We start from the raw sequence: 22,752 nt of genomic DNA on the forward strand, positions 1-22,752 counted from the left end.
GTGAAACTAGGTATTGTGGTAAAATATTGGTGTAGAATTGTTACACTCACTGAATCTTTCATGCTTTACCATCCCTTCTTTTCATTTTGGAGTGGAAGCATGTTCTTTTAGCTTACATTTGAGTGTTTTTACTAGCTCCTACTGGAACCAAGATTTTATATTTAAATAATTTAGCTTAACAGGATAAATGTTGTTTGTATTGGTAAAACAGAGCTCCTCAACAGTGGCTCTATTGATGTTTCGGGTTGGGTAGTTCTTTGTTGTGGGAGGCTGTTCTGTGTACTGTAGGATATTTATCAGTTTCCTTGACTTCTACCCACTAGATGTCAGTAGAGCCTCCCCCACACCCTTCTCAAGATGTGACAACTTAAAAATGTCTCTAGACAATGCCAAATGTCTCCTGGAGCAAAGTCAGCCCAATTCCACACTTTCCCTATTAAGAATCACTGGGTTGGACTCTTATTTTCATACACCATAGCTCCCCATTACCCCCCATCCCTTGGCCCTCCCGCCCTTGCTTGCCACGATTTCAGTTACCCAAGGTCCAAGAATATTACCTACAGTGAGCTATTTTAATAGAGATGCCACATTCACATAACTTTTATTACAATGTTATTGTAGTTACTCTTTTATTACTAGTTATTGTTAATCTCTCACTATGCCTAATTCGTAAAGGAAACTTTATCATGTATATGTATATATTGGAAAAAATCTTAGCATATGTAGGTTTCAGTACTATCTGTGGTTTCAGGCACCACTGGGTGTCTTGGAATGTATCCCCTGTGAATAAGGGGGGGAGGGCGACTATACGTAACTAATTTACTGAATTTATTACGAAGAGAAACAGAAAAAAGACTGTATTTACATAAGATCTCAGGCTCTGACATCAGATAAATCTTGGTCCAAATCCTGTTTTTCACTTTTTAGTTGTAAGGACTTAAACAGATCACTTCGATTCTCAGGGCCAATGTTTTTTATCTATAAAATGAGGAAACTAGTAGTACCCACCTTTTAGAAATACTGTGAGAAGTAAGTAAGATACATTTACCATACTTAAATGCTAACTGTCAAGAAGTAGGCTGTGTAAATCTTTTTAAAATGTTAGTTGGTGTCTTCCAACCTGTTGAACAGATAGTGGTTATTCATGTAATTTATATTCTTTTTTTTTTTAAAAAAAGATTTATTTATTTATACACTTACTGGGTACAGTCAGAAGTGCGGGAGGATGAAAGAACCCACCAGAGCCAGAGCAGGGAGCAGAGCAGGCAGAAGGACCGAAGTACACTGCTGAGGGGAGCAGCGGGCAGCAGGAGAGGTCTGTGCGCCATGTGGGACCATCCTCTGGTGGCCGGGGATCGAACCAGTGCCGCATAGGCCGCGGGCAGCTTCGCAACCCAGCGCTCAGCCGCTGCGCCACTGGGGAGGCCTGACAAAAACTCTTAGCCTATTCTATATCAGCAGAGATTGTATTCTTAGAATAAACCAGAGTCAGCTATCTGAACCTTAAGGTGTTTTAACTTTCAGAAATAATTCAGAATTTGGGATTGATCTATACCAATCAAATTGTCTCTTAGTATGCTTATAATGCTTTGGTTTCCTACTCTGCTAGAGCTATTGATCAAAATGCTAGATCTGTTATCAATATGTGAATTCAACAAAATATCCGGTTGTTGGTTGCAAAGACATTTAATTTTGATGGCATGCTGTTAAAGAATCTGGTGGCATATTGGAAGAATAGTTTTACTAAGTTCAAGAATTGACTCTTGAAAATCCAATGTTAGACTTTTGAGTAGTAATGTTTTTTTTTAGTAATATCAGTGATTTGCCAGACACATTGCTTTGAAACTTTGAAAAGGATTCAATCTAGAAATAAGAAAATGGCTTTTTCATGGGAAAGAAACAGAACTTGGATGGTAAATGAAAACAGTCAATATTGGGAATCATATCAGTGTGGTGTGTTTTCAGCTGTATCTATATTTGTGCACATGAACTTGTATCCCAAAGGTTACATTTTGGGTGGCAAATATTTTATTTCATGTTCAAGAAAACTAAGAATAAATTGCTTTTTACATATCATAGGATTATCTGAGTACCCATATAGTATGACATTTAAAATGTTTATAAATCTGTAGGAATATCTTTAGGATTTTTTTTTTTTTTTTGGTCATTATTAAGTCACTGTTCTCTGAAGTAGCTTGAAAATGTGGTATCTCCGAAAATTCAAATTGTTTTTGGTGACTCGCAGGGATATTTCCATATGTTGATTTCTTGTCAAAGTGAAGTATTCGGGTTTACATATTAAGTTACTTTAAATAAACAATGATAAAACCATATTATTTTATAAATCTGTGAATCTTGTCCTTCCAGTCTTTTCAGGGATGCCTTTATCTTATCATACTTTAAATGGTAATTACTCTGAGCTAGTAATTTTATTAACAAGCAAATATAGATAAGAAAAACCATATAGCAGAGACCTTTACTTTAATTGTTGAAATTTGAAGATTTTATCAATTGAGAGAAAAGCAATTGTCTTAGAGAAAATATTTTCTTTTCAGCATATTCTTAATGTGATTTTTTTTTTCTAAACCATTTTGGCTATTAGGAAAATCTGGAGAAGATGGGACCTCGTGTTCTGGATTTACAGTTAGAATTTGATGAACAGGCAGTGCTTATGGAAAATATAGTCTACCTGACCAATTCCCTTGAGGTAAGAGGGGCCAAGGATTATCATAACTGGTTAAGTATAGTAAATATAATCCAGCGCTTGAGTTTTATGATAACTTGTTATCAGCATCATTTTTTGTGTTTAATACCTTTGCTAGTATGTCAGTTAAAATTATTTTTGGAGGGTGAGTGTAGAAGTTGCAGAAAGAAAAAATAATGTGTTTTATTTCACTTATTTTATATATAAAATATATATATTATGTTTTAAAAAAATGAGGAGATACCTTGTACTCAGATGTTTTTAAAATATATTATGGGGTACTCTGAATTGCTTCTTCTTAGCCCCTATCCTTTTTAGATCTCAGCTTCACATAATTGTACTTACTAGAATCCTTAGTTATTGACATATTATCACTGGTCCATGTTTTGCCTCAGTTTTTAATTTATTTATTAATAATGTGCTGAACATCTTTGAATCTACTGACCAGCTCAGGAACTAGAATGTTACCAGTTGCTTTCACATTTCTGTGAGTTTCTCCCTTACAAACACTTCCTGCCCCATCTTCCTGCCCCAGTCACAAATACATTATATAGATTCTAAAAATCTTTATGATAACTAGGCAGTAGGAAAGATGGATAATTTGCTAGAAAACTGTATTAGAGGACTCAAACAATGGTTCTATATTAGAGGTTCTGTGTTAAAGGACTCAAATAATTGAAGACATCAAAGCACAAAAATGTAGGTTTAGAATTTGAATACAATTGATTTGTGAAGTATGAACATTGAAAAAAGCTATTTATAAATTATTTTATAATGAGTCAAATTTGGGGGGTGGACAGGGTATCTGAACCGTATCTTTCTCCTCTTTCTGGGAGACTCTGCATATACCCTGAGCCTACTGCTGGCCCTGTCCCTAACCTTGCTCTAGGCCTGATCCTGAGCCAGCGGTGGAACCAGGGTCCTTGCCCTTCCTAGGGCTATGTGCAGCCTTCCAGGCCACTGGATTCCTTAAATGAGTTAATAATTACATTAATAATTTAAGAATTAGTAGACAGATTTTATATATTTCTAAATGTTCATATATATTCATGGAGGTCAGAAAACTGCTTGGATCTTTTTACAGGGGCGGTGGAAACACCTTATACTTAGGCTCACTTTATATTCAGGTATATGAAATATGTTCCATTTCTGAGTTTTTCCATTTATTTAAATGGGAACCTTGTATTCTCAAATGCTGAATTTCTGAACTTTAAGTGGAAGCCTTTTATGCTATTTTTCATTTTTCTTAATACAGTAGGTAGATACCATATTTCATTACAGAAAATGGCTACGTGAGTCTAAAAATAACAATACTATGAAATATCTGATTTTTAAATAATTTACAAATCATTTAATGTTTGCATGAAAATAATAAAATTCCACAGACCATTTCATAGTAAGTGGAGAACCTAGTCTTGCTCTTTGGTGAGATGAGATGGTGATTAATTTCAATCGTATTAAGTGATACTAATGACTTCCATTTTTTTCCCCTCTATTTAGCTAGAACACATAGAAGTCAAGTTTGCCTCTGAAGCAGATGATAAAGTCAGGGAAGATTGCTGCCCTGGAAAACCACTTAATGTCTTTAGAACTGAAGTAAGTTGAAAGAATCTCACTGAGTCATTGCATTTTAGAATTGAAAGAGACCTTTAGAGGTCATTACATCTAAACCCATTATTTTAAAGATGGAAGGAAGAGAGGTCCAACGAAACTGATTGCTTTGGTCCAGGCCACATGGTTTGTTACAAATAGGGCTACATTTGGGCCTCCCCTGGTGGCTCAGCGGTTGAGGGCTGGACTGCGAGGCTGCCCGCAGTCTCTGCAGTGCTGGTTCGTTCCCCGGCCGCCACCAATGGTCCCACAAAAAAAAAAGAAAAAAAAGAAATAGGGCTACATTTGAGGTCCCTAATTCCCTGGTTGGTTTAATACTCACTTAACCTTATTCTACCATGATAGATGGTATCAGATATTATTCATGAGATTAAAAAAAAAAATGCAATTTTTTTTTTTTTAAGATTTATTTATTTATGCATACAAGAGCTGTGGTACAGGCCAGAGATGGGGGTTGTGTGTGAGAAGATTCACAAGAGACAAAGCAGGGAGCAGAACAGGCGGACAGACTGAAATACACTGCTGAGGGGAGCAGTGGGCGAGACAGGAGATTTCTGCTTCACCATATGGGTTTCTTTCTGGCTGGCCGGGGATCGAACTTGTGCTACAGAGGCTGCGGATTGCTTCATAGTATGATGCTTAACCCCTTGTGCCACCAGGGAGGCCCCAAAAATGCGATTTTTAAAAACTGATTTTTATTACAAATACAATAGGAATTGAAATGTATGACTTTTGTTATTTATTTTTTAAAAATTTATTTATGCATACAAGAACTGGTGTGTAGGCCAGAGGTATGTGGGGTGAGAGGATTCACCAGAGAGAGTGGGGAGCAGAATAGGTGGATTGACTGAAATACGCTGCTGGGAGAGCAGTGGGTGAGACAGGAGAGGTCTGCCGTGCCATGTGGGTCAGCTCCCTGGCCTGGGATTGAACTCATGTTGCAGTAGCTGGCGATAGGTTGATTGCACTGACTTTAACCCTTGCGCCACCAGGGAGGCCCCCTGAAATATAAGACTTATATTTTATTTTATTTTTAATTTTTTTAATTAATTAATTTATTTTTTACACAAGCACTGGGTACAGTCAGAAGCATGGGAGGGTAAGAGAATTCACCAGAGCCAGAGAGGGGAGCAGAACAGACAGACTGACGAAGTACAATGGTGAGGGGGGCAGCGGACGTGGCAGGAGAGGTCTGCACGCCATCTGGGACCCTCACCGGCGGCCAGGGATCGAACCAGAGCTACAGAGGCTGTGGGCAGCTTCACAGCCCAGCACTCAATTGCTGCGCCACCAGGGAGGCCCTATTTTATTTTATTAAAGATTTATTTATTTATGCATAGAAGAGCTGGGATACAGGCCAGAGATGCGGGGGATGAGAGGATTCACCAGAGACAGAGTGGGGAACAGAACAGGCAGATTGACCGAAGTGCACTGCTGAGGGGAGCACCAGGTGAGTCAGGAGAGGTCTGCTGCGCCATGTGAGTTGCTGCCTGGCTGGCTGGGGATGGAACTCGTGCTGCAGAGGGTGTGAACAGCTTCATCGGTTGCATCTTAACCCCTTGTGCCACCAGGGAGGCCCTGAAATGTAAGACTTTAAGGAGCTTTCACATTTGAGTTGAATCCTGATTTCCTATGTTACTCAAGATATTTGATATTTGACGTAAACCAGATTGATTCTTTTTTCATATTTTTTTTGCCATTAGTGACATATAAAGAGATTTTGGTGTTGTGGGAGACTATATTTATTTACTCTCAAAGAATTCATTCAGAGTGACAGCATGTGACAAGGTCCAGTGGAATGTATTGTGAAAGTCCATAAAATACCCTACTTTTCTTTAAAAGCAGAGGACTCTGTTATTTTTACTGTATTTACTTGAAAGCCCAGAAAACAGAAAAGGCCTATTTTGAAAGAATGAGGTCATCATGATCATGGAACTTTCCCAAATTTAGCATATAATTAATACTCACATTATGTCAGGATGTAGAAGCTTTTTTTTTAAAGATTTATTTATTTACTCATACAAGAACTGGGGTACAGGCCAGAGTTGTGGGGGGTGAGAGGATTAACCAGAGACAGAGTGGGGAACAGAACAGGCGGATTGACTGAAATACACTGCTGAGGGGAGCAGTGGGTGAGACAGGAGAGTTCCGCTGCGCCATGTGGGTTAGCTCCCTGGCTGGGGATCGAACTTGTGCTGCAGTGGCTGCGGCCAGCTTCATAGGTTGTGTCTTAACCCTTTGCGCCATCAGGGAGGCCCAGGATGTAGAACTTTTTTTTTTTTTTTTAAAGATTTATTTGTTTATACAAGCACTGGGTACAGTCAGAAGTGCGGGAGGATGAGAGAATTCACCAGAGCCAGAGCAGGGAATAGGCAGACTGACGAAATACATTGCTGAGGGGAGCAGCGGGCACGGCAGGAGAGGTATGAGCACCATGTGGGACCCTCGCTGGTGGTCAGGGATTGAACCGACGCTGCAGTGGCTGTGGGCCGTTTCGCAGCCCAGTGCTCAACCTCTGCGCCACCGGGGAGGCCCAGGATGTAGAAGCTTTTAAAATGTGGTCATTTGGACCATAGACTATAGGTACATGATATGGTGTTCCCTATACAAATATGTTTATTTCAAACCACTTCCAAACATTTCAAGCATTCCAACATTAAGTATATTGGCCTCTTCACAAGACTCAGTCGACATTTTTCTTCTTAAAATAATAAGTAGTTTATATAATGTGGGAGGTAGTATGGCATAAAACTGGGTTTAATCCTAGCTCTCTCTATGTCACCTTACTAGCTATGTCACCTTGGGCTACTTTGTTAATCTTTCTGTCTCTTAACTTCTCATCTGTGATTAAGGATTATGATGAATTGCCCTTGAGAGTACAGGGTTAATGATGATAAAATGTTTAGTCCAGTGTCTGCTACACAGTTGAAATGCCGTATCTGGTAGTTACAGAAGAGAAAAATAATTATTGTTATTATCCATCATCAATTTGATATATGCAGTGAAGTTAGTTTTACATCAGCATTTGGCTATCAGCATGAGATCGTTTTCTTTCCTATCTGAATATCTCTTGGACTAGAGTATGGAATATCAGAATCAAATCTTCTGGGCCTCCCTGGTGGCACAGGGGTTAAAGACAGCGCTATCAAGCTATTGCCAGCCACTGCAGCACAAATTCCATCCCCAGCCAGGGGGCTAACCCACATGGAGCAGGAGACCTCTCCTGTCCCACAACAGTGTATTTTAGTCAATCCCCCTCAGCAGTGTATTTCGGTCAGTCTGCCCGTTCTGTTCCCCGCTCTGTCTCTGGTGAATCCTCTCACCTCCTGCATGTCTGGCTTACACCCAGCTCTTGTATGCGTAAACAAATAAATCTTTAAAAAGAATAATAATGGTATTTCAAAAGAAAAAGCAAGGTAAATTTTGTAGAAGTGACCCGAACATGAAGGTTGACGTGTACATATGAATCAAATCTTCATTTCATTGGACATTAAAAGTTAGCAGAGATTCCCCTTTCCTTGATAGTTTTCACATTTGACTTCTGGTAACAATCATTTTCTCCTTATTTTCCTAGCCTGGTGTGTCAGTTTCCCTAGTGAATCCTCAGCCATCCAATGGCCATTTTTCAACCAAAATTGAAATCAGGCAAGGTGATAACCGCGATTCTATAATCAGGCGCTTAATGAAAATGGACCGAGGAATTAAAGGTAAATGGGTTTCCCTGAAATAAATATTTGGCAATAACTTGTGGATTCGATGAATTCTAAGCAGAGGGGAAGAGGGAAAATAACTAGATTGCTTAGAGACAGCTGTGTAATGCTGTGGAAGAGTGTTGGACCCAGAATCAGGAAACCTGTATTCTCTTCGGGACATTGTGACTAGGGAGCTTGGTGACTTGTCATCTCATTAAGCTCAGATCTGATCTTTCTTTTAGTAAAATGAGGATGTTGGATTCAGTATTTTTTCCAAGGGCCCCATCTAGCTTTTTTTTTTTTTAGATTTTTTTAATTTTAACTTTTATCATTTTTTACATTTTTAAGACAATATTTGCTCCCCCCAATCCCCTCAGATTGAAAACCCTTAGAATTTCCTTCCCCAAGGCACCCGTGCACCATCACCTCAGTCCCCTGTGCTCCTCCTCCACTGCAGGATGTCTCTGGTTTATAATTGTCTGTTTTTGCTTTGTTGTGTTTGTACTGTTATTATTATTTTTTTACACTGATGTCTTATTTGGTTCCCCTATATTCCTGTTATAAGTGAAACCATCCGATGTTTTTCTTTTTCTTCTTATTTCACTGAGCATAATTCCTGCTAGCTCCATCCACGTTGCTGCGAATGGCATCAGTTTATCTTTTTTGATTGCTGAATAATATTCCATTGTATATATACCACATATTCTTGATCCAGTCATCTATTTTTGGGCATTTGGATTGTTTCCAGGTTTTGCCTATTGTAAATAGTGCTGCAGTAAACATAGGTGTACAGGTGCTCTTTTGAATCACTGTTTTTGTGTCCTTTGGGTAGATCCCTAGGAGTGGAATTGCCGTATCGTATGGTAGCTCCATTTTCAATAGACTGAGGAACCTCCAGACAGCTTTCCATAATGGTTGGACCAGTTTGCACTCCCCCCAGCAATGTAGGAGAGTTCCTTTTCACCGCATCCTCGCCAACATTTGTTGTTGCTTGTTTTTTTGATATGTGCCATTCTTACTGCTGTAAGATGGTATCTCAGTGTGGTTTTGATTTGCATTTACCTGATCATCAGGGATCCCATCTAGCTTTAAATTGTAACAGTTTCTCTCAGAGGCATTTGGAATTAAGAAACAGATATCCATAATATTCCAAACTATGCTGCTGAACTGGGCCTGTCCCTGGAGAAGGCAGAAGGCAGAGAAACAGTGAACGTTATTGCATGTCTCCCTCATATGAGCCCATTTAATTCTTTCATAACCCTATAGCAAAGAGGGTATTATTATTTCCCTTTTCCATATAGTGTAGTGGAGGTTAGAGAGACTAGGTAACTTGCTAAGTTCATTCAAATAGTAATTCCTGGAACAGGAATTCACATTCAGATTTATTTGACGCCAAAACTCATTTTTTTCTAAACAGTGTACTTTCAGGCAAAATTTGCAATCTTAATTTCTTATCAAGATTAAGCCTAGATCTCCTGTGATTATATTTAGTATAATAGTTTATAGTATTTTTTTTAATAATTCAACTAGGTCTGCAGCTGAGCAGAGTGTGAAGGAAGCTAGTATGTCTCACTTTTTTCCAAATTATGAAGACAAATTAGCATTTAAATTCCCTATTTTGCTTTATGTCTCACTTTTCTCTCTCTCTTTTTTTAAAAAGATTTATTTACTTATTTATACAAGCACTGGGTACAGTCAGAAGTGCAGGAGGGTGAGAGAATTCACCAGAGCCAGAGAGGAGAGCAGAGCAGGCAGATTGACGAAGTGACGAAGTACACTGCTGAGGGGAGCAGCGGGCGGCAGGAGAGGTCTGCGCGCCATGTGGGACCCTCGCCCGGTGGCCGGGGTTCGAACCGGCGCTGCAGAGGCTGCGGGCAGTTTCGCAACCCAGCACTCAACCGCTGCAATACCGGGGAGGCCCCTCACTTCTCTTTTTAATGGCAATCAAGAGTTGATTGTGTCACATTTCAACACCATAAAGATTTTCTGAAAAGATTAACAAATCCCAGTGACTTAATTTGCAGAATTTATATTCAAAGTAAATTGTGACCCTTTGGAATTCATTCTTTTTTTTTTTTTTTTTTTTTAAAGACTTATTTATGCATACAAGAACTGGGATACAGGCCAGAGACACAGGAGTGTGAGAGGACTCACCAGAGACAGAGTGGGGAACAGAACAGGCAGACGACCGAAAACACTGCTGAGAGGAGAGTAGGGGGCGAGACAGGAGAGGTCTGCCTCACCATTTGGGTATCTCCCTGGCCGGCCGGGAATCGAACCTGCACTGCAGAGGCTGTGGACAACTTCACAGCGCTGTACTCAACCCACTGTGCCACCGGAAGGCCTGGAATTCATTCTTCCATGTGTTTTTTGTTCTTTTGAAGTCATTTGTCCACCTTTTGTGGACCTTCCTTGAGAGATTACTGTGTGAAGTGTGTGTAGAGATAAGTGTGACTGTGGAGACTCCTGTGTCTGCACTGGGGAGCTTGGGGAGGCCACAGAGTAGTGCTCTTTAGGAGGCTGCATCTGGGGACGGGGCAGGGAACTGAGCCACTTGAGTACATAGTCATAATCGGAGAGAAACTGCTGAGTGCAGTAAGAGAGGGATAGGTAAAATTTACAGCACAGAAAAAAGTGGGATTATTTCTAGTTGTTGGTAATCAGAGATGGATTTATGAAGAAAATATTTTTTGTGAAATATTATTCCGCAGTCAAAAAGGATAAACTCATGCCATTTGCAGCAACATGGATGGAGCTGAAGGAATCATGTTCAGTGAATGAAATAAGTCAGCAGAAAAAAGAAAAATATCGGATGGTTTCACTTATAGGAGGAATATAGGGGAACCAAATAAGGCATCAGGGAAAAAAAGCAATAACAATACAAAACGCAACAAAACAAAAACAGACAAATTATAAATCAGAGACATCCCGCAGGGGAGGAGGAGGGAGAGGGATCAGAGGAAGGGAGGGAGGAGCACAGGGGACTGAGGTGATGGTGCACAGGTGCATTGGTGAAGGAAATTCTATGGGGACTACACCTGAGGTGTGGGGGAGAAAAGCAAACATTGTTTAAAAATGAACAATGATGTAAAAAATATATTTTAAAAAAGTAGAAACTTAAAAGAAAAGAAAGAAAATACTGTTTGCATGAGGCCTGGAAATTATACCTGTGAGGGTGGGGGAGGGTTGCACTAGCAGGAGGGCAGCACTATCTTTCTTTGCGCCCACTAGCAGTGTGTTAGGGCTAAGGATTTTATTGTGTTTGTAGATATTTTTAAAAATTGTGCTAAAATATGCGTGACATGAAATTGGCTTGTTTGGTCATTTTTCAGTATACAATTCAGTGGCGTTAAGTGCAGTCATACTGTTGTGCACCCATCATACCACTTGTCTCTGGAACTTTTTCATTATCCCAAGTGGAAACCGTATATACCCCTTAAACAATAGTCCCTTGTTTTACCTCCCTCCATCCCCTCTAATCCTCTAACCCTGGTAACCACTGTTTTGCACTCTGCCTTTATGTATTTGACTTTTGTGCCTTGTATAAATGGTACCATACAATTATTTGTCCTTTATTGTTTGACTTACTTCACTTAGCAAAATGTCTCCAGGGTCATCCATGTCATCACAGACTTTTATCATGTTCCCCCAGGAAACCACTGTATTACTATACAGTAATATTGCCAGCCTTAAAATTTGTAGGAAAAGAAAGAAACAAAATTTGTAGGCCACAAAAGGCAATACTTGGAAGTTTCAAAATATGAATATCTAGGAGGTCATTTTGTGGTCTTTTGTTAGGCTGTTTTATATTGCATATTTTCAGGCATAGGGAGATTTTGTTACAGGAAGAACTCAGTCTTGAAGAACAATATGGTAGCTTTTAAAAGAAGTAGATATTTGTGTGGATCCACTGGATGGGATTTTTATAAGGTTGTGACGCATGAGATGATATATTGAAATGTGTTATATAATGTTAAACCTGCCTCCCTTTTAAATATACTCAGATACAGCACTGACTAGTTTCTTGAAAATTGTACTAAACATGTTTTGTAAGTCTTTTCTCACTGAGCCTCTGGTATTATTCTTACATCCTTTGTCACACTAGCTGTGAATAATATTATCCTACAGTGCTTTAAGTTTGATGTTAGTAGTTGCTGTGGGTTTTAGAAAATAGAAATGTTAGGGGACACTTTGAAATTGATATTCCTCCAACTATCTTCAGAAGAGCTCTAACCTTGAGACTTCCAGAAGCCCTCTGGATGCATTGATGTCTAAGGGGGCAGAGTATTTGAGATGGGAAAGGAGTAAAATTCAGGAATACATTTCTCAGTCTGTCTCTGAAATAGCTGGCAAGTCATCCAATTAGTGCCAATTGTATTGAGGGTGATTATGATATAGGTCCAGGAGGAACTGGACTAAAACCATCATTTTACTTCACAAAGGCCACCGAGCAACTATTTGATGATAATGACTTTAAATCACTCATGGCCTGTGCCACGTATGAACTAATAACTTGGAGGTGAAAGGCTCCATTTCACACTATTAATCCTTAGGGACTTTCTATCCCTCTCTCCTTTTCTCTCAATGCCTTAATTCTTGTGTAGCTGCAGACTTAAATTTCAACATTTGCGATGATGAGAGGTCTGGGATAAGAAAAGATAGTACACCCCCTAAGAAAGCTCCAAGAATTTATTGGCAGTAATGAACAACAGGGTGAAACAAAGCAAATGTGTTTTGTCACTTAGAAGCCTGGTGGAATGTTAAAGGCTTCTTTGAAATAGTTTGAGTCAGAGTTGCTTGGAATGATGAGGGATGTGAGAGAGAGAGAAACAGATCTACAGTAAAAGGCCTTGTGCATAAAATCTTGTGGCGAGACTTGGCACTGCTTCCGTAGCAGAATATTTGGTATCGCCTGTGTGCTTGTTAAAGTACAGTTGTTAAAATGAATTGTATTCTTCCCCCCAAATAAGTACTTGACTGTCACGAAGTCTGTGTCCGCGCCTTTCCCTTTTTAATTTTCAGGGCTGAGCTCTTGTCTGAGAATAGATTGTATGGTCTCTGCAGAGACTCTCCAAGAACTCTCAGGCAGGGTTTGCCTTCATGGTAGTTGCAGGTAATTACTCTGTAAGCCCCAAGATCCCTACTCTAAACTTGCAGGCCTTTGGTCTTTGTTTCCCACAGAGAGTAGAATGCCTTAATAACTTGTACTCCTGGCATAGCCGCTAGCTGCATTAATGTCTCCTTTTATCTCTTATCCCTCTCATGCTAAGCTTCGTACTCTACAGGCAACATGAGGGAATGTAGCTCACAGACCACCCAGTGATCTACTTTAGCAAGAGGTGGGGAGTAATTCAGAAAACATCTTCTGTTTCTGTGGGTCAGGTTAAGCATAACCAGCCGTGCTGCACTTAGAATGAGAAGTAAAGCCAGAATGAGCATTTGTAGTCATTTATGGTGTTTTTCTACCATATAAAATAAAATCATTTGATGTTGGGAAGTCTCAGAATTGCTGAAATAAATAAATTTCTTTTGGGCTCAGTTGTTGGCAGGATTGTTGGGTTGTAAATTTGCTCAAGGGACAAGTGTTTTCTTCGCCAGGAGCCATCTTATCAGCTTTCACAAGAGCAATCAGGACAATCTTAAGCAGGCGAGGGTTGGCGCTCCTCCAGAAGCTCAAAATTCTAAAAGCTTTGCCCTTTCCCTCTGTACTTCCCCTTCTTTCCTGTCTCTCATCACCTTGTTAGTGCAAACACTTTCATCCTTTGAGCAAAACAAGAAACTGGTAATGCTCTTTCTCTTAGAGTAATTCTCCGAAGTATCTTACAAGGAAAAAAAAACCCACAAAAAACAAAACTATAACTAATGAATGCAGTCTTAATGTATTCCAGGAAGCAAGACAAGAAGGAAATAAATTTTAGATTTTTCGATATCCTGAAAGATGGTTAATTGAAGCATATAAAAAGTGATTTGAAAGACCATATAGGATAATGCTAAACAATGTATTCAGTCATTCTTCTTGGTGTATAACTTCAGGAGATATATCACATGGAATCTCTCAGTTTGACAGAAGATAAAGATTTGTTGTAGTTAACCTTGCTTTCTGAGAGTGTCTCATTTATTAATAATTTGATGAAAATGTGACAACCGATGTTTACAACATGAATTATTAGAGTTGGCCAGGGGTTTAAGTCAGTGATTAATTAAATGCTCATCTTGTAATCCTTTTGCTGTAGATCTTTCCAAAGTGAAACTGATGAGATTTGATGATCCCCTGTTGGGACCCCGGCGAGTTCCTGTCCTGGGAAAAGAGCACACCGAGAAGACCCCCATTACCGAGCATGCTGTTTTCCACGTGGACCTCATGAACAAGAAAATTCATCTCACTGAAAATGGGCTACGGGCAGATATTGGTGATACAATTATTTATCTGGTTCATTGAACTCATGCCAACTGGAGATCTGTCCTGGTTTCTAGGGATATGACTACTCTGTGTCTGCAGATTGGCTATGAGGACTGTAGGGTGAACCTAACTAGAATTCATTTCCAGCCATCAAATTCTGCATGTAACCATAATTATACTAAGTCATCTTGGATTTCTAGAACTAATAAATTCTTTTTTCCATTCTTGTGGTCTCAAAGAGAAGTGCTTTGTTACCATATATTTTCAACCAATTTATTGCTCTTTTCCTGAAGCTTCTCATCTTTCAGAAAATGTCAGCATGCTCCTTTCTGAGGTGTACTTTATACCGCTAATGAAGAATAAGGAGTATTTATGACTTTTATATTATTTTCAGTATAGAATTAGCTGAAAGAGAAACAATCCTTTATACAATTAGTTCTGCTTTATAAAGAAAAGAACTCTCATGATTATTTATTTATTTATTTATTCAAAAAATTTATTTCTGCATACAAGAGCTGGGCCGTAGGCCAGAGGTTTGGGGGGTTGGTGAGAGGATTCACCAGAGACAGAGTGGGGAACAGAACAGGAAGATGTACTGAAATACACCACTGAGGGGAGCAGCGAGCAAGTCAGGAGAGGTCTGCTGTGCCATGTGGGTCACCTCCCTGGCCGGGGATCAAACTCGTGCTACAGTAGCTGCAGATAGCATCATAGTGCTGACCCTTAACCCCTTGCACCACCAGGGAGGCCCCACTCATGATTATTTAAAAGAACAAATGAGAATATTTTGACTTGACTGGAATCACTACGTATTATGTAAAAAATGTAGGTCTTGTATTTAAGAATTTTTTTTAACTTTAATATACCCAGTTAATCACCAATACTCTTTTTTAAAGGCTGTTATCAATAGTTTAGAAGCAGTTTACTTCATTCACACTAAATTATTTGGTCATTTTAAAAGAGAGGATCTTTTTTGTCCAGTTTGTATTTATTTCAGTTGTGTCTTAAGATCATGTCGACTACATTGCAAATATATACTTTTAATTCTTGCTAGAATCTTTTATTATTGTCTGTGCCATCTGTCTTCATCTGAGGGAAAAATATTCAGTGATTTCCTAGCAGAGGACAGAAACACTGCCTCTTCTTGAAGGGATCAATATGGGGAAGACCAATTCTGATTACCCAAGGGAATCTGAATTCTAACTTTCAGGTCATGTAAAGAGTTTTTGCTGAGCTTCTTTATTTTGGTCTCTATAATTTGAGACTATTAGACCTAGTTGAGTGCTTTATCATAGGTACATTAAAACACATTCAAATCATACAATGCTAGGGAAAAAACGATCCTTTAGAGATCATCAAATGCTAGGGGCAGGCCAGGATAGCTTAGTGGATAAATTACATGCTTTGAAGTTAGACTAGTCAGGTCACATTTCCATTTCTTGTATTTGTTACTTTAGTTACCTTGGCCTATTTCTTGGCCTCAGTTTCTTCAATTATCAAATGGAACTAGTAGGATACTATTTTCTGGATTTGTTTGAAATGTTTAGATGAAATCATCAGAGAAAATCATATATATAGAATAGTGCTTGGCAAGTGGTAAACGTCTACTAAATGTTACTGATGATGATTAATAACAATAATAATGCTAATAATAATATATCAGGGTGCAATGCCTTAAGATTACAATAGGCTGTTATCTTGTATTAGTTCTTCTGGGGTAACAGTTTTGTTGTTTGCCCTCCTTTAGATAATTTTGCTGCTCCCTCTTCTATGCATAGTGTTAGTTAATCCCCAAATTAAGTGATTCTTCCTGGTGCCTAAGCACAAACCTAGTTAATGTTTAATTTAGGCAAATTAAGCTAATGTGCTTGATTAAAAAATAAATAAAACAAAGAGGAAAATTATTTTAATGTTGCGAGTGATTTTACCTATTTTATTAATTGAGCTGCCTTGGGTTAAAGATATATGAATTTTGTACAAGGAAGCCTCCAAATATAAGGCCATCATTTCATCTATGCTCACCTGAAGAAACAGCAGTTTTCAATGAAATAAAGGAAGTACCTGCTGCATTGGACTCGTATTGATAGGAGGATGGTTGGTACTTTCCTAAAGGATTTTACTGTTTTTAAGTTGTGAAATAATATACACACACATAAAAAGTGAACAATAAAAAATATGTAACATACACACTATGTATGTACATATATATAATATGCACATATAAATTTATATGTATAGTGCGCACACAAAAATGAATGACTAGGGTGGGGGGTGGGAGGGGAGGGATTGGGGTCAGAATGGGGGGGTTGCAATTGTATGGGGAATATAAAAATAAAATTTATTATTTAAAAAAAAATTTAAAAAAAAGGGAAAAAAAAAAAACAAAACAGGGCCTCCCCGGTGGCGCAGCGGTTGAGCGCTGGGTTGTGAAGCTGCCTGCAGCCTCTGCAGCGCCGGTTCGATCCCTGGCTGCTCCCCGGCCACCGGAGGAGGGTCCCACATGGCGCACAGACCTCTCCTGCCGCCCGCTGCTCCCCTCAGCAGTGTACTTCGGTCCTTCTGCCTGCTCTGCTCCCTGCTCTGGCTCTCGTGAATTCTCTCACCCTCCCGCGCTTCTGACTGTACCCAGTGCTTGTATAAATAAATAAATCTAAAAAAAAAAAAAAAAAAAAACCAAAACAAACAAACAAAAAAAAAATGAATGACTAAACAATTTATCAACAGTGCAAAACCTATGTTCACCCAGTGAGGGAATAGCATATTTTCAGCCTCATGGCAGAAGTCTATCTTGTGCTGTCTCCCATAAGACATAAGCTTATGACTCAGTATATGATCAGTTTTATACATGCTCTATATAAAAATGAAAAAGAATATTTTTTCTGTAATTGTAGAGTTATAAGGTCATATTTGTAGTTTGAATTGTTCAACTCTATAGCCTACTATTTTGTTTTCTTGGTTTACTGTTGTTATTTGAGAGGGGTATTAAAATCTCACATGACCATAGATTTACCTGTTTATTATAGTTCAGTTTTGTTTTATGTATTTTGATACAGTATTATTAGATGCATATAAATTTAGATTCTGTTATCTTGCTGGTAAATAGAACTCTTAGGAAGTGCTCCTCTATTTTTAGAAATGGTTTTTAGTTAATGTTCATATGGAATATCTTTTCCATTTTTTTACTTCAAACTTCTATAGCTTTATTTCCCTTTGACAAATTTTGAACCCACAGAAAAGTGAAAATAATTGGTTGACACATCCATATACTTTTTTTTTAAAGAGGCATGTATTATTTATTTGTTTGTTTGTTTGTTTGTTTATACATGCACTGGGTACAGTCAGAAGCGCGGGAGGGTGAGAATTCACCAGAGCCAGAGCGGGGAGCAGAGCAGGCAGAAGGACCGAAGGACACTGCTGAGGGGAGCAGCGGGTGGCAGGAGAGGTCTGTGTGCCATGTGGGACCCTCCTCCGGTGGCCGGGGAGCAGCCGGGGATCGAACTGGCGCCGCAGAGGCCTCGGGCAGCTTCACAACCCAGCGCTCAACCGCTGCACCACCGGGGAGGCCCACATCCATATACTTTTCAAGTAATTTATCAGTTAACATTTTGCCACATTTGCTTTCCCTTTCTCTTTCTTTCTCTAAATATATGTGTATTTTAAACAAACCTTTTATTTACCTTTTATAATTAATGAGTATTTTATAAGGTGATATTTTGAGACTTAAGTGAATATCCTATGTACCAGGCAACTGTGATGAAATGGTATCAGTCATGGATCATTTCTCTGCTGATGATTTCACTGGTAGTTATAGTAAGTTCTGATTTTATCATTTCATGTATATTTATTAGGTATTTTTCTGTAAGGAAGAGGTTTTCCTTTGGCTCTACATTTTTTTTTCTTTTATCATTCTTTTCAGATCACTGTGGACTAATGGATTCTTTTCATATATGCTATAATCTATTGCCATCATTATGCTTTGACTGCTCAAATTCTCCTAAATTACCTAGTGGGAACCTGTTCAAGCTGGTGCTGAGGCGCTTTCGATATCTTCCCATCAGTCTTGGAACATTTCATTGCTTAATGGCACAAGAAGTTCCCAACTCACCTTGTGTTTTCTTGTTCTGGAATTGGAGTTAGCTTTTTCTTCAAGGAATCAGTTTCATTTTAATGGAGAATAGTAGTAAGGAAATATTTGCTTTCCTGTTACCAAAAAAAGCAAATATTTACATGTACTTCAGTTTCTCCTTTCTCATTATTTTTTTTTTTTAAGATTTATTTATTCATACAAGAGCTGGGATACAGGCCAGAGATGCGGGGGGTGAGAGGATTTACCAGAGACAGAGTGGGGAACAGAACAGGCAGACTGACTAAAATCCATTGCTGAGGGGAGCAGCGGGCGAGACAGGAGAGTCTGCTGCGCCATGTGTGTTGCTCCCTGGCTGGCTGGGGATCCAACTCGTGCTGCAGAGGCTGAGGATTGCTTCATAGTGCGGTGCTTAACCCCTTGCACCACCAGGGAGGCCCTCTCATTATTTTTAACTTTGTTCTTTCAAGTTAAAAACATAGCTGGTGGGCCTCCCCGGTGGCGCAGCGGTTGAGCGCTGGCTTGCGAAGCTGCCCGCGGCCTCTGCTGCGCAGGTTCGATCCCCGGCTGCTCCCCGGCCACAGGAGGAGGGTCCCACATGGCGCGCAGACCTCTCCTGCCGCCCACTGCTCCCCTCAGCAGTGTGCTTCGGTCCTTCTGCCTGCTCTGCTCCCCGCTCTGGCTCTGGTGAATTCTCTCACCCTCCCGCGCTTCTGACTGTACTCAGTGCATGTATAAACAAAACAAACAAACAAATAAATAAATAAATAAATAAAATATGCCTCTATTTAAAAAAAAAAAAACCAAAAAAACATAGCTGGGACTTTTCACAACAAAGATATTTCTTTTTCCTTTTCCTTTTCCCTTTTCTCCCCCTCTTCTGTCTTTGAAGAATATCGCAAATGTTTACCATAATTTATTCAACTGCTCTTGGACATTAAGGGTGGTTTCGAAGATTTTGATATTTTAGAGACTTTATATAGGATGATATAGTGAGTAACTTGAGAGTATGGTTTTTTATATTTGTGGAATTGTATCTCAAGAGTAAATTTTTAGAGGTGAATTTGTAGATTCAAGGGTAAACTCCTGTGCAATTTTATTAGCAAATAATCTGAGGGAATAAAAGCATAGGTAGAAGGAAACAGCAGGTATGAAAGCTGCAGGGCTGGGGTATATAACTGGTATGTTGAAGGGACAGCAAAGGGGCTACAGGATGAAACCAGTCTTGAGATGAAAGGTAACCCACCCCAGATCCTATTACCTAGTGCTGACCGGAATTGGAACCCTGGTCTCCATATATCCAGTCCATGCAGCACACTTATTAGACAAGGAATGCATACACCAAGAGGAGGAACAGGCTAGATCAAAGCTAGTGTTGTCAGGGCTACTAGGTCAGATAAAGAAGTTTATACAGACCAGGGTCAGTAAGACTTCGTGGTTGAGGTGGGATGTGAAGGATGGTTAGGACTGGAGTAGCAGTTGAAGGGAACAGTTCCTTGTTTCTAGTTTTTATTTATTTACATTTTTAAATATTTATTTATTTATGCATACAAGAATGGGGATACAGGCCAGAGGTGTAGGGGGTGAGAGGATTCACGAGAGATGGAGTAGGGAGCAGAACAGGCAGACTGACAGAAATACACTGCTGAGGGGAGCAGCGGGCAAGACAGGAGAGGTCTGCTGCACCATGTGGGTAGCTCCCTGGCCAGCGATCGATCTCATGCTGCAGTGTCTGTGGAGAGCTTCATAGGTTGCGTCTTAACCCCTTGTGCCACCAGGGAGGCCCTGTTCCTAGTTTTTAGAACTGTGGGTAAAGACTTGAGGTGAAAACGCATGACTTGTTTGGGAGATGATGCCAGGAGAGGAATGGTTATCTGGGAGGAATGAGAAAAGCTAGAGCAGTTAAGTAAATTGGGCTTTCTTACAAAGATTCTTGGATTCTAGGATGAAATTGATTTAATTGGAGAGTCACTACAGATTTTTGAAATTGGATGAGACCGATAAATTCTTTCATGTCTTCTGTCATTGGTGGTAGTGGGGTCTATCTTGTTTTCTCTTGGAAAAATTCATGCAGTCTCTCTAATAACTAGCTACACTTTTATTAGATACCTATGTGTCTAAGTGTGGTAAATTCTCAATGTTAGCTGCTACTTTGTTAAATCATTTTCCTCATAACTTCTCATCTGTATTAGAAAATATTCAGATGCAGCGCAACACCTGCAGCCTGTTAAGTTTTCCAATTGCAGACAGTTGTTTATAAGGAGCAGCCTCCTCCTCCCCCAACCCCACACTGAAAAACAAAAAGCAGAACAGGACGTGATCTTTGTTCCAAAGGGCTTAAGGAATTTGACAAAGGAGCACTTACTGCAGTTTCACTTTGGAGGAGTAGGTGGTAGTTTGCTCTTCTACCCCTTGTTTTCTTTATATTGGAGTAAGATCTAGAGTGTGCTCTCCAGTAATTTAGCCACTAAACATGTGTCTGTAGAGCACTTGAAATGTAACTTGTCTGAATTGAGGTGTGCAGTAAAAATGTAAAATACACTTCAGATTTCAAAGACTGGATATTTCAAAGAATATAAACTATCTAAGTAATTTATATTACATGTTGAAGTAACATTTTGAATAAATTAGGTAAAATAAGATATAAAATTATTTTTTTGTTTCTTTTGACTTTTTTAAAGAAATATTTTGATCACATCCAGAGCTTTCCATTATAATACATATTTTTTAAGTCACTCCAGAAGTTTTGTTGTAAAGATATGTTTAAAAAAAAATCTCCACAACTTTCCATTGTAAAAATATATTTTGAGTATTTCTGGAATCTTTGGAATTAAGACACATTGCTTTTGCAATTAGAAATCTGTAGAGTGGGGCCTCCCTGGTGGTGCAGGTGGTTGAGTGCAGCTCTGTGAAGCTGTCTGCAGCCTCTGCAATGCTGGTTTGATCCCCACCAGCTGCAGAGATGCCCACATGGCGTGGCAGACCACTCCTGTCTCCTGCTGCTCCCCTCAGCAGTGTATTTCAGTCAGTCTGCCTGTTCTATTCCCCACTCTGTCTCTGGTGAATTCTCTCACTCTCCCGCACATCTAGCCTTTACCCTGGTTCTTGTATAAATAAATCTTTAAAAAAAAAACCTTAAAAAAAAAAAAGAAATCTGTAGAGTATTATTTTGGTATCATGGAAATGTCCATCTCCTGATTTTTTTTTTTTTGCCTTATTATATTATCTCTTGAATATCCTGACTATGGAAAATGGTAATTTAAAAAATGTAATCATTTATTTCTCATAAATAGTTGCCATTCTTCTTCTGGAAAGAATATTCCTTTTTCTCTTTTTTATTTATTTTAGGTGAAAATTGAATGCCTTGTGGATGGGTCAATTCGTATAGTAGATATTTGATTAGTTTGGTCCAAATGAAATTTTATTTTACTCCCCCCCAATGAAATTTTAAACCATGCAATTTTTAAACTGGAACCAGCTTTTACATGTATAATCATTGATCACTCTTACAAAGGTCCCTACTGTAAATTTTTTTTTGCAGCATTAGTGGTCACTTAATTTGTTACTATCATCTTGAATTTTCATATATAGAATATCATTCAACAAATTATTAATAATGCTTATTATGTTTCAGACACTGTTAACTACTGGACTAGAACAGTGTAGGGTAAATGATTTTCAGCCCTTAGGACTGTATACCTGATGGGGGGCACCTGTGTTTTGTTACATTGTTATTTTCAGTGGTGTTGTTTACTCTTGTGCCACATGGCTGCAGTATTTATATTCTCCAAGAGCCTGCCAGAGAGAGAAGAGAGCGCCAGAGAGAGCTGAAAGAGGAAAGACCAAGGACTTGCCAGGGCCTGAGAGGCCTGCAGGCCTCCTGGCCTCCCAGACCCCTGCCTGCTCTGTACCTGGTTGCTGCACTATGTGAAAGCTCAATAAAAGCCTGAAAAAGCCACCGAGGGCTCCAGGACTCTCCTTTACCCTGTCTGCTGCGATCATAGAAAACCTGCTGTGTGCCCTTCCTGGCACTACAAACAGTAAGCAGAAGAAACATAGTGAGCGAACCCAGTGAGTGAAGGCAATTATGAAGCTATATCTGAAAATTCTTGATTTGGAAGGCTTTTGCTATCAACTGTGCTTTAGTAAGTTCTTTGAAGTTCGAAACTCTAAACAGTCATTTTCTGTGGGTCTGATGAGAAGAATATGTGGCAAAATTGGTAGTTTCTTCCTGTTGTTTTTCTAATTAACAATGAAATGT

At 39.3% G+C, this 22,752-nt stretch overlaps 1 protein-coding gene across 2 annotated transcripts in view; it reads left to right on the top strand.

The window, feature by feature from the left end:
* LARS1 (leucyl-tRNA synthetase 1) overlaps positions 1–14,632 on the top strand; it is a 63,735-nt gene extending 49,103 nt beyond the window's left edge. The window contains exons 29-32 of one of the 2 annotated variants that reach the window (XM_037509011.1): positions 2,603–2,707; positions 4,205–4,300; positions 7,890–8,022; positions 14,241–14,632. In XM_037509011.1, coding sequence (XP_037364908.1) covers positions 2,603–2,707; positions 4,205–4,300; positions 7,890–8,022; positions 14,241–14,446 — 540 coding nt within the window. In that variant the 3' untranslated portion in view covers positions 14,447–14,632. Of the gene's footprint in view, positions 1–2,602; positions 2,708–4,204; positions 4,301–7,889; positions 8,023–10,098; positions 10,949–14,240 lie in introns of those variants that run through there. The other variant, XM_054694282.1, reaches the window with a different exon arrangement.
* Positions 14,633–22,752: the final 8,120 nt, after the last annotated feature.

The sequence above is a fragment of the Talpa occidentalis genome, unplaced genomic scaffold, assembly GCF_014898055.3.
Source record: "Talpa occidentalis isolate TD23 unplaced genomic scaffold, MPIMG_talOcc4v2.1 talOcc4.13, whole genome shotgun sequence".
Lineage (NCBI taxonomy): Eukaryota > Metazoa > Chordata > Mammalia > Eulipotyphla > Talpidae > Talpa > Talpa occidentalis.